At 57.8% G+C, this 16,818-nt stretch overlaps 5 protein-coding genes across 5 annotated transcripts; 2 read left to right on the forward strand and 3 right to left on the reverse strand.

The window, feature by feature from the left end:
* Nucleotides 1–1,123: 1,123 nt before the first annotated feature.
* CC84DRAFT_867674 (uncharacterized protein) lies at nt 1,124–2,045 on the reverse strand. The gene has a single exon (XM_018187722.1). It carries the CDS (start codon nt 1,796–1,798, stop codon nt 1,205–1,207), a length of 594 nt encoding a protein of 197 aa, XP_018034182.1. The 5' UTR covers nt 1,799–2,045; the 3' UTR covers nt 1,124–1,204.
* Nucleotides 2,046–2,052: 7 nt separating this feature from the next.
* On the forward strand, nt 2,053–7,858 carry CC84DRAFT_1177762 (uncharacterized protein; the record flags this gene model as incomplete). Its single annotated transcript, XM_018180302.1, has 3 exons — nt 2,053–2,989; nt 3,041–3,809; nt 4,546–7,858. 3 exons carry the CDS (start codon nt 2,053–2,055, stop codon nt 7,856–7,858), a joined length of 5,019 nt encoding a protein of 1,672 aa, XP_018034183.1.
* A 116-nt stretch (nt 7,859–7,974) lies between these two features.
* On the reverse strand, nt 7,975–11,334 carry CC84DRAFT_1165989 (uncharacterized protein). The gene has a single exon (XM_018178844.1). It carries the CDS (start codon nt 11,266–11,268, stop codon nt 8,185–8,187), a length of 3,084 nt encoding a protein of 1,027 aa, XP_018034184.1. The 5' UTR covers nt 11,269–11,334; the 3' UTR covers nt 7,975–8,184.
* Nucleotides 11,335–11,439: 105 nt separating this feature from the next.
* Nucleotides 11,440–13,679, forward strand: CC84DRAFT_1165991 (phosphoglycerate mutase-like protein). The gene is made up of 8 exons (XM_018178845.1): nt 11,440–11,618; nt 11,689–11,701; nt 11,775–11,809; nt 11,858–11,873; nt 11,927–12,052; nt 12,101–12,140; nt 12,283–13,432; nt 13,487–13,679. The coding sequence occupies exons 1-8, from the start codon at nt 11,529–11,531 to the stop codon at nt 13,601–13,603; spliced, it is 1,587 nt and encodes a 528-aa protein (XP_018034185.1). The 5' UTR covers nt 11,440–11,528; the 3' UTR covers nt 13,604–13,679.
* A 1,104-nt stretch (nt 13,680–14,783) lies between these two features.
* On the reverse strand, nt 14,784–16,589 carry CC84DRAFT_1188391 (uncharacterized protein; the record flags this gene model as incomplete). Its single annotated transcript, XM_018180985.1, has 1 exon — nt 14,784–16,589. The coding sequence occupies one exon, from the start codon at nt 16,587–16,589 to the stop codon at nt 14,784–14,786; it is 1,806 nt and encodes a 601-aa protein (XP_018034186.1).
* Nucleotides 16,590–16,818: the final 229 nt, after the last annotated feature.

The following is a 16,818-nucleotide window of genomic DNA, read 5'->3' on the forward strand; positions in this document are numbered from 1 at the left end:
GGGTAAGCCCTCAAGCCTTTTTTCTATTCGAAATGGATGTGAGAAAAACATTGGGAGGCGAAGCAAGTGCATGAACTCCGGGTCGATAGCAAGGTCAGACATCAGCCTTCAACGTGCGGGTGGGATATGATTGGGGGTGCTCGTGATTGTGGCGTAGCTTCGAAAGAAACTCAATGGTTCTGTTATTGTTGTTGACATTGGGGCTCGAAGTAGCTACAGTGACTGGGTGTCTAAGCATTACAACATTGACGTATGTACGGCCTTTTTTGCGATTTGCCTACTGAGCATGTAGTGGTGAGAAGAGAATGTTGACACTGACACCCGCCTTCTGTTCACCTGTGATCAGACTACCGGAAACGTAATCGTGTGCCGCGCCCTTTTGTTGTCTTTCGCTTCACTTTACTGTGCAGATAACACAGTGCATTTTTCATTAGCTTCCTAACGGGACGACAAGAGAAAAGCCGATTGCGGAACCCATGAAGCTGCCTAGAGTAAAAGTTGAGTTCGCAGACTGTGTTGCGTGGCGCAGAACGGCCTGAACTGTCGAGCTCTGGCAGCATTTTCCATTCGTCTGCGGAAGCATGCCGGCAGGTCAGTGTGGCTTCGGGACAACATCGGAGAGCCAAAACAGGAGAGGGGCCGAGAGTATGACCGACAAGTCGGCAGTTTTTGACTAGACTTGACAGCGCTTCATCATCGTACACGGGTGTTTCAAAGGCTCCGACGCTCGAGGGCCCACTACGAGGTCCCGGGGAAGGGGAACTGAGACAGCAGCCGTAGTGTAACAAACGGCTGGATGAGGGAGCAGCGTCAAGAAAACGCAGGCACTAGGGAAATGAAAATGTCGTCGGATGGTGGAGAGAGGTCAGACAAGCGTGGTGTTCATGGTGCCTCGCAGTGCAGGAAAGAACTATGGATCCAACCGGGTGGAGTGTCGGTGGGTGAGGGCCATCAGATGATGTGAGAAGCTGCTTTGATGCACGCATCTCACTGCTGCTCAATTCCACAACTCGATTGCACAGGCCGTGGGCTGAGACGGCGACCGTAGTGCAACTCGGTCTCTGCATACACTGCACAGCACACGGTGGTTCGGATTTGAGCAGGTACATCCGGTCTACGGCCGGCCACGTTCAGCTCTCACGAAGAGACAGGTCCAGCGGCAGCAAAGCGTGCATGCGAGGGCTTCCTATACGGACGAATATTGTCAGCCATCGCAAGCGGTTCCTCTTGAGGGAGGCGTTCGCGAGCACAGCCTCCCTGCGCTGGTGCTGTGGTTGGCTCGTCGCTGGATGGCATCGGTGTCGGCGGCTTGCGACCGGCCGACTCCTGCAGGCGACGTAATCCATTCCTGCCTAGAGACTGCCAACGGGCGAACGCTGCCGCCCAGCTCTTGTCGCTGGCGGCGGCGTCGTCGTCGCAGCGGGGGCGAAGGCAACCGGTGTCGATGTGCACACTGCTGCGTTGCCGCGTGCGGCGGTCGAGCTGGATCGTGATGGCAGGCATGAAATGCACAGGCAAATAGATTACACTGTACATAGCGCCGGAATTTCCGTACAAAGGCACGAGCCCTCGAGGGCATCCTGGCGATCAGGGGCGCCCAAAGAAGCGCCGTGGCCGGGCGCTTGGCCTGGCTGGGGGACCCCATGTCACTAATGTACTGCACCGCCTCAGCCTGAAACGCCCCCGACCAAAAGCCCTCGGGCACCCACGCGCTGCGGCTCTGGCCATTCTTCATCTTCAGCACCGCATCTTCACTCCCATCGCGACATCGTAGCCGTCCCGTCCTTCGACCTTCCATCCGAACTCACCCACCCAGGCACGCCCGCTGCAGCAGTCTCGAGTACGTGAAGGAGCCAAGCCACCCCGACGGATTCGGCGCATTAACCGGGAAAAGAAGCGAGCTGACGACGACTTTCAGACGCCTAACCGCCTTGGTGGCCCAGACGGCTCCCAACTCCAGCACCTCGCAACAACCCACTTGACGCACCACGACCCTCCCCATCGTCGCCCGCAACTCCCACCGACCCGAGAGCCTCACCCACGCACCACACCATGGCGACAGCCGTCCACCATGCCGTGACCATGCCGTCGAATTTCGGAAACGCCAACCAGTGCTTCGATCCGGACACAGATTCGCTCTTCGACTTCAGCCAGTTGCCCTCGCCCACACCCCCCACCATCTCGAGACAGCCCTCGAGTGCGCAATCCGCCATTACCAGCCCAGCCAACACAGTCCTCGACGGCGACGACATGCAGACGCCCGCGAAACCCAGCCACGAGTACGAGCGCTTCAAGCAGCAAACCGGCCTCCCGACCGGCTCCATCGCTGGCATCAACCCCTCCTACAGCACGGGCTACTCCATGTACTCGTCCACAGGCATCGACGAAATGAGCTTGATGGGCGAATCTTCCATGATGGGAGGCTGGAACAGTGGACTCGCCATGGACATGGACCTCTCCATGTCGTCGCAACCCGCCTTCTTCTACCCGTCCAATGATGCGTCGCAGTCGTCCGACTTCGTGGACCCCAGCGCTATCACGCAAGAGGAGGTGCAGAACGTCCGGGTGTGGCCCGGCATGCACCAGCAGCAAGCCCAGCAGCAGGCACTGGCAAAGGCCCAAGCACAGGCCCAGCAACAAAGGGCTCAGCAGCTGATGCAGCAAAGGCAACAGCAAGCTGGCCAGCAACAGAGCCGCCAACAGCACTCCCGGAATACCTCAAGCAGCCCGTTGAGCGATGCGCGAACCGAAGAGACGATCGCTCGTGTCGTGAACCAGATTCGCCAGCAGAGTCAGAACAATGCTCTTGCCGGCGCCAACGGCCAGAACGATCTCCTGCCTCACATTATTCGTGCGAAGAAAGACGAAGAGGACATGGACGAGGACGAGCGACTGCTTGCCTCCGAGGAAGGCAAGAAGCTGAGCTCCAAGGAGCGCCGACAGCTTCGCAACAAGGTTTCTGCTCGCGCTTTCCGATCGCGCAGGAAGGGTAAGTTTGACTAGCATTGCTACCGAGATGACATCGGCTAACTTCAAGCAGAGTACATTGGCCAGCTCGAAGGCGAGATTGGCGCAAAGACCAACGAGTGCAACGAGCTTCGCACTCAGAACCGTGCTCTTATGGAGGAGAATGCTCGGTCCAGGGCGTTCATTGAGCGTCTCCTACGTCACCAGGCATTCACTCCCTTCCTCGAGGAGCTCTCTCGCGACGAGGGCCTCGAGGCAAAGCCAGCGATGCAAACACTGTCTGGTTCAACCACGCCTACCCCAGCTCCCGTTCGCCAAAACCAGCAGTTCGGCGCCATGTCGCAACCCCAGGTCGGCATGACCCTTGTGCCTGAGGCGCCTCTCGACATGTCCATGCTCAACCTCAACTCAAACAGCTGGGCCATTAACAACGGTAGCTCCTCGTTCAGCTACCAGCAACCGCAGGTCTTTGCTGTGACTGAGCTTCCCGCCGGCCCTACCAACCCCCTCGACATGGACGTCATCTCTGGCAAGGGTTACAGCTCCATCTTCGCTGCCGAGGACGATGCCTCCGACAAGCAAGCCAAGGCCGACTACCCCGTTGTTGAGCGGGCCATGCCCGCTGTGAAGCCCTCCGTGGTTGAGGCCGAGCAGGATGAAGACCCGGAGTTTGACCTCTACAACTCTGCCCCTGTTTCCACCTCTACCGCTACTGCCCACACCGTCGACGAGCACGAGTCTCTCTTCGGTGACATAACCTCCGAGAAGGTTTTTGCGCACTTCCAGCTCCAAATCTCCGACGAGGTTGCCGATGAGCTCAAGATGGCCCGCTTTCAGAGACAGTGCGCTAGGATGGAAGCAGTTTTCGAGCGAGTTGTTGCTTTAACATCGCATCTCGATTCCTGAGTATGACGTTTAGCTCTTCTCTTCTGCCATCCAGGCCTTGAGCACGGGCTCTGCGCTTCGGGCTCCCGGTTGCAAACCGACACGGGATTCTTTGGACACCTGATTTTGAGGTGTGAAACTACGTATTGCGAGCTGCATTGCCGCCATGCCTACATGGCACTCAGTTTGAATCTATGACTCACGATTTCCTTTGTTCCTCGCTGGCCAGAACGGCTTCAGCCCAAGCTGGCATTTTACTTAGTATTATTAGGAGGGGCATTTGGGAGTATTCGCTGTATATTGGTTTAGATAGGCGGCCACGGCCGATTTGTGAATGATATATATATCACATAATTTGGACAATGCGTCTTGTCTATCGCGTGATGCTGTTCCTTTCTCACTTCAATCGCGTGCTTTTGCACAGTATCTAAGAGCGCTGTTCGGAGAGCAGCAGGGGCGGTCGATCGGCAACTAGTGACAAGGTTTCTCCGACATGCCAAAAAAAGTGTTGTTGCTCTCAAAGTGACTCGACGACTCGTTGAACACATTATACTCGCCCGTCGCCTGTACATGTACCTCTCTCCCCGTCGCTCCTTTTAACGTGGCCACATTGGCGCCCATCGCGATCGCCCTCCGGCGCTTTACGACCGTTACGACCCTTCTCCATCCCGCACGCAACTTTGGTAGCTGTAGCGCTCGCTCCGCCAAAGACCAGTCCAAGTTACACCTTCTATTCAAACTCTCGACGAGACACGACAACGGCACCGAGCCTGTCCGCGGATTTGCGCCCGACCGACCCGTGGGGCCGCCGGAATCTGGTGCGCGACTGCGAGTCTACGAACAGCCTCCAGCACCCCCCACACCGCGGACCAGCTTTCTGAAGAGCCTAGGACTCTCCGATGACACTCATTTCCACGCGCCCGGATTGCCAGCTCTTCTAGAGCCCCTCAGACCACCGCGACGAGACAACAGAATACCGCAGCCAGATTCGCACGACGGCGCGCCCATCGTTCGTCGCGACTCCAGCAAGATGGCCTCCACGGTCCAGATGATAACGTCGCCCACCGCCGACACACCGGGTACGACGCTTATACTGCAGACGCAGAAACAACACTACATCTTTGGCACCCATGCAGAGGGTACACAGCGGGCAATGGTCGAACAAGGCTTGCGCATGACCAAAGTCCAGAACTTCTTCATGACGGGCAAGATGGACTGGCACAACGCAGGTGGACTGATTGGCATGACGCTGACGCTGGCTGATTCAGCGACGACTGCCTACGACACCGTCATGGAGCTTCATCGCAAGAGCAAGAACGCCAAAAGGCTTGCCGAGCCTCCACGGCCCAAGATAAACGTGTACGGCCCGCCCAACTTGAAGCACGCGCTGAACACCTGCCGCCGCTACATCTTCCGAAAAGGAATCCCGGTGATTGCAACCGAGTACAAGGAAGTGCCGCCACGCAAGGATGACCAAGGCGCTATCTTGCCGTCGTGGCAAGACGAAGCAATCCAGGTCTGGGCTTTGTGCGTGTCTCCTGCACGGAGAGACACAGACCCGCACCGTGAACGGCAGTTGGCTCAGCTGCAGGAGGGCTTCGAACAATTAAACAGCTTCGAGGAACATCGTGCACCCGAGAACGAGTCTGCTGACGAGAGAGAGGCAAGATATGATCGCATCAGATCAGCCGTCTTGAATATGATGTTCAACTCAAAGTGGAACCTGGACACATTGGTGGAGCGCCATATCTCAGAAGTCGAGCCACCTGCTGCGATATTTGTTCGCAATCCAGAGACCAACCGCATCGAACAATACCGTGGGCCAAAGCCTGGTAGTGGAGAGCCTCTCCCAGACATCACAGTTCTCACAAGGACTCCATGGCCAGGTGCTACTGTGAACAATCTTCCCCCTACCACACCCAAGCAAGAGTCGCTTTCGTACATTGTGCGCTCGCAACCAACACGGGGCACATTTGATCCAAAACGCGCAAAAGAGCTTGGTCTAAAATCTGGACCACAGTTTGGTAAGCTGAGCAAGGGCCAAAGCGTAGAGAACGACAAGGGAGAAACCATTACCCCGGATATGGTCATTGGACCGGACAAACCAGGGAACGGTTTCGCTATTTTGGATGTTCCTTCCGTCGATTATCTGGAAACCTTACTTCAGAGAGAAGAGTTAGCGTCGGAGGCTGTTATGAAAGACATCAAGATCATCTACTGGGTTCTTGGACCCGGTGTTTCTGGGCATCCTTCTTTGCAGCAGTTCATGGAACGTTTCAGTCAACTGGAACACGTCGTTTCGTCGGTGGACGATTGCGCGAACCGTCTTTCCTTCGATTCCGTCGCAGCTCAGACCATCCGTCTTTCAGCCATCGACCCCGCCCGATACCGTGTTCCCCAGCACGACCTCAAGACTCTTCCGCAGCGAAGCCTCTACGGTCTAGGATCGCCCGGCAGGATCAACAGTCTCCCAAATGTCACACCAGCCGAAAGGGGGATGAAACATTCTCTGATGCCGAACTTCAAGCGGAAAGTCGAGGCATTAACGGATGACGAGCAATTCCGTAGAAAAGAAGAACAAGAGACGCCTGGGGTGCTCGAGCTGGAAGTACGAGCCCAAATGGATGAAGAGGTTCTGAGATTGGCGGAGGAGGCCCAGCAAGCGGTAACGGACGACCATGAGGCGCTGGATAGATGGCGGAAGCTCGTCGCTCGGCCTGATACCGAGGTGATTACTCTTGGAACGGGTTCCGCCTGTCCTTCGAAATACCGCAATGTGTCTGCGACACTTGTGAGGGTACCAGGCGTCGGCAACTATCTATTCGATGCCGGCGAAGGTACCATGGGTCAGCTCCAGCGGGTCTTTGGCACAGACGAGCTGGTCGATATCCTCAGAAACCTCCGCATGATTTGGATAAGCCATCTTCACGCTGACCATCACCTCGGCACTGCTTCGGTGATCCGCGAATGGTACAGGGCCAAGCACAACAGCGTCCCAAAGCATGACCATCCCTCAGACTCCGCCTCGCTTGCAGCCGATGCCTCTTCATACGGCCTCTCGCTCGTCTCCCACGAGGGCATGATCAAATGGCTCAGCGAATACTCCCTCGTGGAAGACTTTGGCTACAGCCGCATCCTGCCCCTCGAGATCTCGTCCGTCCGCCGCTTCGAAGATACCGGCTCCCGCCTCACCTACACCTCAATGACGGCCTCGGGCCAGCTCGGCCGGCGCATCCTCCTCCACCCGCGCGACTACCCCGCCGTTCTCGGCCTCACCGACCTGCAAGCCTGCAAAGTCCAGCACTGCTACGGCGCCATGGCCGTCTCCCTAACCTTCCCGCGGTCCCCTTCCGACCCGCCCTCCCTCAACCCCCTCAAGGTTTCCTACTCGGGCGACTGTCGCCCCGCGCACACCTTCACTCTCATCGGGCGCAACTCCACGGTTCTCATCCACGAAGCCACCTTCGACGACGAACTTCAGGGCGACGCCATAGCCAAGAAACACTCGACGACGTCCGAGGCGCTGGCGATTGGGGCCCAGATGGATGCCACCGCCGTCGTGCTCACGCACTTCTCCCAGCGCTACCAGAAGATCCCCGTGCTGCAGACCGTGCAGGACGGCGAGGCCGACGACCTGCCCTCGATGGACGACGCAGACGTGCAGCAGGACCCCGACGTGCCCGCCGCCGCTTCCGCGCTGCCCTCCGACTCGGCGCGCCCGCCGCCCTCGGCCGTCTCGTCGCGCCGCGAGAAGGTCATCAAGGTCCACGCGCGCAACATGAAGGTCGGCATCGCGTTCGACTACATGCGCGTCCAGATCGGCGCGCTCGCGCAGATGGAGAAGTTCAACGCGGCGCTGACCCGGCTGCTGGCCGCAGACGAAGAGGCCGAGGGGGTGCCCGTTGCGGAGACCGACGGCGAGCCTGTTGTCAACGGCAACGGGAAGAAGACGAGCGAGGACGAGGCGGGCGGGGGAAGGAAGAAGAAGAGCAGGCGGCACAACTAGGGTGGAGGTGAGGGAGCTTGTACGATTACCTCTGTACGAGCTGAGACGGGGAAGTCGAAGGCACATGCATTGGGTAGGTGGAATCGGAACAAGATACAATGCAATACACTACACTGCTACTTGAAACGTTCACCATTGCTGTGCGGAATTCATACGGCTCCAGCGGGAGTCGCAATGGCACGGGGTATTCTACATGTCTATTCTGTACAGCAAGCCGCGCTGTGCATATAACTATGCACACATTCTCTTCTCGTACAAGTCTATGCTATCCTATCCTACAGACGCCCTGGAAGTCCCAATCCAAATGCTAGACCCGCTTTCTCATCTCACCTGCGCCCAGCACTCTGAGCGCCATTCATCGTCCACTGCTGGTGCGGCACCTCGGGCTCGTCAGAGAGGTACCCCTCGTGCTCGGCGTTGACAAACTCATTGTCCATCTCCTGCGGCTGCTGGTAGGGCGTCTGCTCGTATGGCGCTTGCTCATACCCGCTCTGGCCGTACTGCTGTTGCTCATAGCCACCTTGATAATTTTGCTGGTCTTGGGGCTGGTACTGGTCGTACGACTGCTGCTCGTACTGCGCTTGCTCATGTTGTGGCTGCGCCGGTTCGTAGCCAGCATCGCCTTGCGTGGTCTGCGCACGCACCGGCGCCTTGAAGTGATCACCAGCCAGCTCCTCTAGCAGGTCTGGAGCAAGCGCGTTTATAGCGTAGAAGAATTGGTCGCGATCAACCTGATGCGTCGTCGTTGCCCCGTCCTTCACAACACCCGTGCTCTCCTTCACGTCGCGGACAATGCCCCTCGCGCGCTCCCATTCTCCCGCGTTGTATAGTGCCTTGACGACTTCAACCAGGGCACGATAGCTCGGCCTCTTGCCATGCGCGCTCATTTTCGTGAGCACGGTCATCATGGGCGCAATCTCGCCAATTCCTGCATATCCCTCAACGATGCGATCAAAGAGAAACCTATCCGTTGGCGCTGCGGGCGGGCCCAAGATGCGTGTCACGAGGCTGTCAACTTCCTTGATGGCCGGCGGATCTTGTTGGAAATAGTGTGTGACCAGCGAGGTGTAAATCTGCGGCGAGACGAGGAAACCGCGACTCATCATATGGTCTATGACTGCGCGCACGCCCGTGTAGTTGCTAAAGTACTTTAGTAGGCGATCTACGGCGATCTGGTACACATATGTATTCGGCTTCAAGCCGCCCTGATCAAGCTGGTCGAAGAGACCAATGACACGATCGGCCTGCTCCTGGTGAGAGAGGGTGTCGAATTTCTGATTGTCGAAAGCTGCACGGAGGAGCATGGTGTGTGTTGCAAGATCACCCTCTAGGCCTTCCGTCTCCATTTGGCGGAGTAGCTTAAAGGCGGTTGGAAAGTCGTTACCACCCAGGTAGAGCTTGATCAAAGCGTTGTAGGTGCGAGTGTCAGGCTTGATGGAAAAGTTGCCAGCCCACTGCAAAATTCTCTGTACGTATGACACTTTTGATTCGAAGGTCAAGCCATGGCCCCGCCTTCCCTGAACACTTCCTTTGGTGGGCAATTGGACGATGCCGTCAACTGCACCGTTGATCACTCCAATGTCTGGTTTTGTGAAGGTGTTGACCAGATTTGCATTTGACACAGGTTTTCTGGGTCCTTTTCTATTTGCTGGATTTTTCGAGTCCTTGATCGCAGCTTCAGCTGAAAGCCATCGCTTGCCCATTTCGTCTAGTATGGCCAAACCTGCATCAATTTGAACGTGGGTACCAATGGTTGAATGGACCCGCGTTGTCCAAGAGTATTGGTCAGGCTCGACACCAGCGCGTATCATTCTATCCCAGACGGCGTTCATGCCGGCTAAGTCTTTCGCCTTCGCGCAGCCCATCAGCATTGCGTTCCAGGTCTCCAAATTTGGGCTGACACCATTCGCAATCATGTGGTTCCAGATCTTGACGGTTTGGTCCGGCTGGAACAGCGTCATGGTACCAGACAGAAAAGCGTTATAAATCGGTCGCGGAATTTGCGACTTTCCCACCACGAATGATCTGTACATTTTCTGCGCCTCACCCCAAAGCTTCTCTACCTCACGCGCATTGGCCTGCATCATCACTTGCCTGCCGATGCGCTTGAGGAAGGACGCTTGCAGATGGGAGGCCCGTTCCTCTGGAGTTGCTCCAGGGTCGACGCCAAGTATGGTTGATGCTAGACTAGGGGCCGAATCCATCTGAGCAGCGATGGACCGTTGATACTCCTTGCCTAAGCTCCTTAACATGGGATGAAATTCGGCGTGCTTGAAGGCGCTCTCGATGTTTGACCCAGCCAAAGTGGATGCTAACAAGCGAAGGAATGGTTCGTTCTGTTGTCGGAGCGTCTCCGAGATGGCATGCGGAGGCTCCGTCTCAGCATGAAAATAGTTGAAGATGCTTATGGCCGAGTAGTGCAACTCGGGAGTGCTGTCGTGTGTAGGACAGAAATGCTGCAGGCGTTTCCCGAAGTATTTGCCGGCTTCCCCGAAACTGACCTGACCATCCGGGATCGCCTTCCACTCGGTGCTGATGGACTCGAGAGGATCTTTTGCTTGCTGTTTTCCGTAGCGCTGGAAGAACAACCTCCAAAGTGACAGCAGCTCGCCCAGCGTCGCTTCCGTGTCGGACTCGTTTGGGTCTTCCGGGGCTCCGCGTTGGCCGGGTGGTGCCATTGACCGCATGAACTGGTATGTCAGGATTGCTATCACCTGGCCCCAAACGCGCGGCGGTGCTATGTCGAGTTGCTCGAATCGGAAGAGGACTTGGGTCGGTGTTGGGACTGCTTTGTTTCCTTTGCCGAATTCCAGGGCGGTGGCCAGCGCAAGCTGCTTGAACAGCTTGCCGCCTGAAAGAAGGGGGACATCGCTGAGCGGTGGGTCGGTCAGAGCGGGCACGTCTCGCGAGGTGAAGCTTCTGTTGAAAGCGTCCCAGGCTGTCTCTACGCTCCCCTTCTTCAAGGCTGTGTTGATTGTTTGCACGGCAGATGACGAGGACGAGGAAGGGCGGGACGCCTTGCTGTTCCTGCCATCGCCATGGTCCATGGTCCAGAATCGGCTGGGCGCAACGTCAGGCTGCGCGGCGCGAGTATAACGGCCCACTGGTGCAGTTCCATCGCCATGTGGGCTTGGCTTGTCGTCGACCCTGTGGTAGCGAAACAAGGGCGCTTCTGGATCACGTCTCCCGTATGCTATCCCAGGCTCTTGTGGCTGCGCCCGCGGCGCCGTAGTGTCCTCGCTCGGGGCGGCTTCAGGCGGTTGTTGCGCCTCGTCGGCGGGCTGTGAGGCTTTGGGGGGTTTGCGGAACGAGACGATGGTGGCTCGGGACAGCAATTGCGGGTGGCGCGGCGGGGCGAGTCGTCGCGGCAGCTGCAGGCGGCATTGCTGGCAGACATACGAGCGCATCATGGCGCCTGAGGGACCAGCAAGGCAAGGCGGGCGGGTCGGATGGCTGCTGTCTCTTTTTCGCGTACTCGGTCGCGCCTGCGATGCGCCCATGTCTGATGCGCTAGCTGCGAAGGGAAATGCCGCCCCGGCCAGCGCTCCCACGTGCGGCGCCAGTGACGCATCAACGCGACCGCGACCGCGACTCTATCCTGTGTTCTGCCTGAGCATCTGTTGCTGTTGGCCAAGGGAGGCCTTGTTGTGGTCTCGTCCTTGCATCCATCATGACGACCTTCGTTCCGCGTGCGCCCTATACAAAGGAGGAGCTCGCGCAGCTCTATCCCCAGGAACTCGAGCTACGGCTAGTGCAAGTCGTGAGTATATTCAACAGGACCCAATTGATGCAGCAGTCGCATTTTTGCGTAGACGCTGACCCAAAGCTAGCTACTCCGCCATGGTTCGTATCACAGTCTGTGGGAAGAAATAGACACAGTCCCTGCACGGGAGCCACCACTGACCAATGCGTACAGGAGAACGCAGCCCCGTGTCACCCAGGTTCCAGAATGTAATGGCACTCCTCATACACATTGACACTGCTAATTTCAATATGTAGACGGGTTTGCGGCCATGTATGCTTACAGAATCAAAGGCGAAAACAAGTGACTGATTTGTTTCCACAAAGATTGGCCTTACTGCAATTCCGCCCGCCAGTTTTCCAGCGTTGTAATGTCAACTACAGACTGGTCAAAGTGGGACCAATTGAAGTACCGACGAAGGCTGGAGACCTTTGGTCTCGACGATGGACCCGGTACGCCTCCCGACCGGATGGCTACGTCCAAGTACTGATGTAGAGCAGTAATCGCGTCTGGTCCGGACGGAGAGTTTGATGGTATATGGTAGGATTGGCTATTTCCCTGAGCCCTATACTATGTGCTTGAGTATCGGACCGAGTACTGCGGCTTTACATATATTGCCGTTGGTGTTCAAACTTTTCACGTAGTATGCCGTGTGTATATGCGCTGACCCTGACCGCTGCAGCCAACCCGGAGAGCTCACAGACAAAGGCCGCGAAACCACTCTTGCCCTTGGACAGCGTCTCCGCCATCTATATGTAGACCAGCTCCGCTTCATGCCGAAGCTCATCTCAGACTCGGACATGATTTACCTACGCGCAACCCCCATTCCGCGAGCACTAGAATCCGTCCAGCAAGCATTCTACGGCTTCTATCCACCAAGCGCAAGAACAGCCGACTTCCCCGCACCGACCATCATCACCAGGACGCCCGCTGACGAGACTCTCTTCCCCAACGACGGCAACTGCAGGCGCTTTGCCCATCTCAGCCGCGCGTTTGCCAACCGTGCGGCCGAGCGCTGGAACGAGACCGAGGACGTGCAGTACCTCTCCAAGCTGTTCACCAAGTGGATGCCAGGAAACCAGCCCGTTGCTGTGGACTCTCACCCCCGGCTTTCGGGTATCATGGACACGATCAATGCCACGGATGCCCACGGCCCCCAGACCAAGCTCCCCAAGGAGTTCTACGACCGCAAAGCCCGCGCCATTATCGACAAGATCGGCGTAGAGGAGTGGTTCGAAGGATACAAGGAGAGCACCGAATACCGCATGCTCGGCATCGGCGGCTTGATGGGCGACATCACGAGCCGCATGACGGGCAGTGTCGAGCGAAACGGCAACGACGGGCTAGTCGAGGTTGGCGGCAACGACGGTGACCTGGGCCATGGCAGAGGAGGCGAGACGGACATCAGGCTCGCACTATCCGGTTGCCACGACACCACGCTCGCTGCCTGCCTGACCAGCCTAGGCGCTTTCGAAGGCGAGAAGTGGCCCCCGTTCACGAGCCACATCGCCTTCGAGCTGTTCCGCAAGAAGGCCGCTACCCCCGCAACGCAGCGTCTCTCCGACGCGCCGGCTTCGGCGGGTACGCTTGCCGGCTCGCAGGAGAAGCCGCAGAGCTGGTGGACGTCGCTGTTCAGCAGCAAGAAGGCACCAGACCTGCCCGTCAAGCCTCAGGGCATCGCGCGAAAACCGTTGAGGGAGCTCACGCCGGAGCAGCGCAACAAGTTGAGGGACTACTACGTCCGCATCCGGTACAACGACAAGATCATGCAGGTGCCTGGGTGCAAGCCGGCAGGGAAACATCTGGATGGTGACGATACGTTCTGCACACTGGTAAGTGCAAGGCTTCTGTTTAACGTGACCAAGAGAATCCTGACCACACTATAGGAAGCCTTCAAGGGCATCGTCGACAAGTACACGCCGAGTGACTGGAAGCACGCGTGTGCCTCCAACGTCAACACACCGTCGTTCCCGAAGGAGATCGAGCGAGCTGGATACGAGTAGACACGCCGGAGACTAGCCCAGATAGACAACCCGCGCAACACTTTGGGTACATCAGGAACCCCCGCCAAGAGTACGGATCCCGTTCCATTCAACCCGGTAGACTACCCATCCACACACCGCGCGTGCTCCGTGCCATCATACTAACACTTCCATGCGGTCCGTCCACTTGCATCTCCCCCCCTTACCCTCCCTCGTCCCATTAACCCTCCATACCCTTGCCCCTCCCCAACCACGCCACCAAAGCCCGATCAACCTCCGTAACCCCCTGCTCCTATTCTCCGCGCGCGCCTCCAACGCACCTTGATCCCCCGGCTCCACAGCAGCCTGGCCCCCCTTCTCAAAGGTAGACTTCTTCGGCACGCGCACGGTGGCGAGGGCAGTAGTGACCTTCCTAGCCATGACCTCTTGGGATTCCCACGCCACCAGGTCCAACGAAGAACGTGTCGAGCTGGTGTCGGCAGATCCGCGTGTACGTGCGGCTCAAGGCTCGTGCTGTGTTTGGTGCCCGTATTCCATCAAGCGGTTCCGAGCATCGAGACGCGGGATGCTGCGCTGAGCGTGGGAGGCCGTGCTGGTCTGTGGCTTTGTATGCCCGTGTGCAGGTGCGCGGTCCGTTTGTAGACGCTGGTCTGGCCACAGACACGGCGGTGTCGTAGAAGAGAGCATGCGGAGAGCGCAAATAGCACGTGCTCTTTCTGCCATGTGCTTGTGTCGTCTGTGAAGCGGTGCCTCGTTCGTTCACGCTCGAGCGCCCACCCCATACCTTCGCAATGCTACGTCTGATGGTCGGACCTAGCGCGGATCATGATCAACGGTGGTAATGTGGATGAACCTGGAATGATGTGGACGTTGCAAGAGCATCCGAACAGACATTTGTTCGATTACAATGTTTCATGTGCGCATTCATGTAGTCTCAGATGATTATATCTCTCAATCCAATTTGAGCAGGGAGAACTGCTTCTCCGCATGGAAGCACCCGGACACTTTTAGAACAAGCTTTCCGAAAAAAGTTCCCACAAAGTCATGGGACGGCATACAAACACATCCGTGCCACTCGGCTCATCCAACGTCCCAAGAAAGAAGCCACAGTAACGCCGTCGCTGATGGATGTGCCTAGAAATGATTACAGTACAGAGGAGAAGAGAACTCCGTCCCTAAGAAAGGATGTCCAAACGATCCTTCACCGCGCCGTAGGAACGGGAGTGGCTCGAGGCCGATCTTCCATCTTCTTCGCATCCGTGTCGGAGCTGCGCATGCGTGCTATGATCTGCACAAGCGCCTTCCGTTCTTTGCCGTCCAGCTCGAGAACATGCACGATGTCACGAAGCTGGATCTTCTCCCCTTCGTCACCCTTCTCCAGGTTGCCACCCTGGAACTTTCGCTTGGTGGCCAACAAGCCACGATCCGTCTGCGCTGCTGCGGGCGTAGATGTGCCGCTCGCGCTCCCAACCGTAACTGGATTACCTCTGGGCGTCGATGCGCCAGAACCGCCCCCGCTGCCAAGGTCCATCCACGAGTACTTCTTCTTGCCCTTCTTCATCCCAAGGGCCATAGCAGCGGTCTCGTTGGCTCGTTTGTGAACGGCTTCCTCGGTATTGCCCGCTTTGTTGATTCGATCACGTTCCTTCTTAGTGATTGGCTTGTCTGGGAACGATGTTGGCGTGGCGATAAGCGTATCTTGCGAAGCTGAGTTGCCTTGTAGTCGTTTCTGGCGCTTGGCGATCCGAGCTTTTTCGAACTTCTCGTCGTCTTGCATTCTACGCTTGAGGGAGTCGACGATAGGATTGGCAGTGAATTGTATGGTTGCTTGCGGTGCCGGAGACACATCGCCGGGAGGCGTGGGCAGCCGTGCCGACGGACTGGAAGCGTTCTCTGTTGCTTCCCACGCAGTCTTTGAGATGTTCGGTACGACGGCTTCCGTGCGCTGAGTATCTCCGCTGGCGGCAGCGACGTCAGCGAGGCTGGGAGGGACAACTCCTTGAGAGGTGTTTCGGCGGCCTTGTGCCAGTGCGAATGCGTCTTCAATGACTGTGCGTACGCGCTCCTCTGCAGCGAGTGATACTAGGGAAACGAGGTCCACCAGTGGCGCTCCATTGTTAAGCAGGCTGGTAGCCTGAAGTTCTACAATTGACTCGCCATTAGAGGAAGGTCCCAGCTCTTTACGAGTAACATTTTGAACAGCACTGGGGATTTTATCAAACAAACCTTCCAAATCCAATTTGATGCCGTGTTCGTAAACTTTTTTGGACATGCGTTGGCGCACACCGGCGGCGAGAAGAAAAGGGTCAGTCAGCGGGTGTGAGGCTGCTTCGTTGTGTATACGCGCAACGTTTGCATGCTTTCGGCGCAACTCGTCCTCCTGTTCCTCCTTCGTCTTGGGTTGGCTCAACGGTCCGGCTCCCTGGAAGGCGCCGTGGTTGGACTGCTGGGACCAGTTGAAGCTACCGTGCGGGGACATGGTCGACGCAGAGCTTTGCGACTGGTAGTTGCCGCGCAACAGCTCCTCCTCCTCTCGCTGCAAATCAATGCCAGAGCCTGTTATGACGTCGGCAAGCGTGTTGGGGTTCGAGTCCTTGGCAGTGCTCTTCTCCAGCTCGTCCTCCTTCTGCGCCTTGCTCGCGGGCACCTTTGGGGGCAACATGGCCCCAGAGAACGGCGGCCGCGAGTCGCCTGCCATGTGCGGCGGCTGGTATGGTTGCGGCTGATGGAACGAGGGGGTCGCGGGCTGCGACGCGGCGGGCGACTGGGGCAACGAGAGGTACTGGGTCCCGGGCGGCGAGGCAGCGTAGGGCGAGGTGTGGGCCGAGTACTGGGGGTTGGAGTTGGAGAAGGGCGAGTTGTACTGGGAGCTGTAGGGCGACATGGGCTGCGGCTGCGGCGACAGACGCTGGCGCTTTGCGGCAGGCGGGAGGCTCGTGGGGGACATGGCGCCGGGCGACGGCTGGTAGGGCTGCTGCGGCGAGAAGGGGCGCTGCTGGGCTGGCATGGCTCCCTGGGTCTGCAGCGGCGGCATGCCGTGCATGTTCTGCTGGTACTGGTTGTAGTGCGGGTGCGCCATGGCGGGCAGCGAGCGCGGCGCTCGTTCGCTGTCGCGGTCTGGCGGCGCTCCTATCGACGGCTCATCCGCTGGCGGGCGCGAGCGTGGGCAGCGGCTGGAAAGAGCGACGGTGCTATCGCGGGATCGGGAGCGGGCTCTCGGTGGGCGGTGCCGGGGC

Source organism: Paraphaeosphaeria sporulosa (assembly GCF_001642045.1).
Source record: "Paraphaeosphaeria sporulosa strain AP3s5-JAC2a unplaced genomic scaffold CC84scaffold_7, whole genome shotgun sequence".
Lineage (NCBI taxonomy): Eukaryota > Fungi > Ascomycota > Dothideomycetes > Pleosporales > Didymosphaeriaceae > Paraphaeosphaeria > Paraphaeosphaeria sporulosa.

Bases quoted from the DNA above. Each gene is read 5' to 3' on its own strand.
- CC84DRAFT_867674 (XM_018187722.1), bottom strand. From the start codon at position 1,798: ATGGAAGGTCGAAGGACGGGACGGCTACGATGTCGCGATGGGAGTGAA.
- CC84DRAFT_1165991 (XM_018178845.1), top strand. From the start codon at position 11,529: ATGACGACCTTCGTTCCGCGTGCGCCCTATACAAAGGAGGAGCTCGCG. The intron at 12,053-12,100 runs GTACGCCTCCCG...GATGTAGAGCAG, and splicing joins TGGTCTCGACGATGGACCCG to TAATCGCGTCTGGTCCGGAC. The intron at 12,141-12,282 runs GTAGGATTGGCT...TGACCGCTGCAG, and splicing joins GGAGAGTTTGATGGTATATG to CCAACCCGGAGAGCTCACAG.
- CC84DRAFT_1165989 (XM_018178844.1), bottom strand. From the start codon at position 11,268: ATGATGCGCTCGTATGTCTGCCAGCAATGCCGCCTGCAGCTGCCGCGA.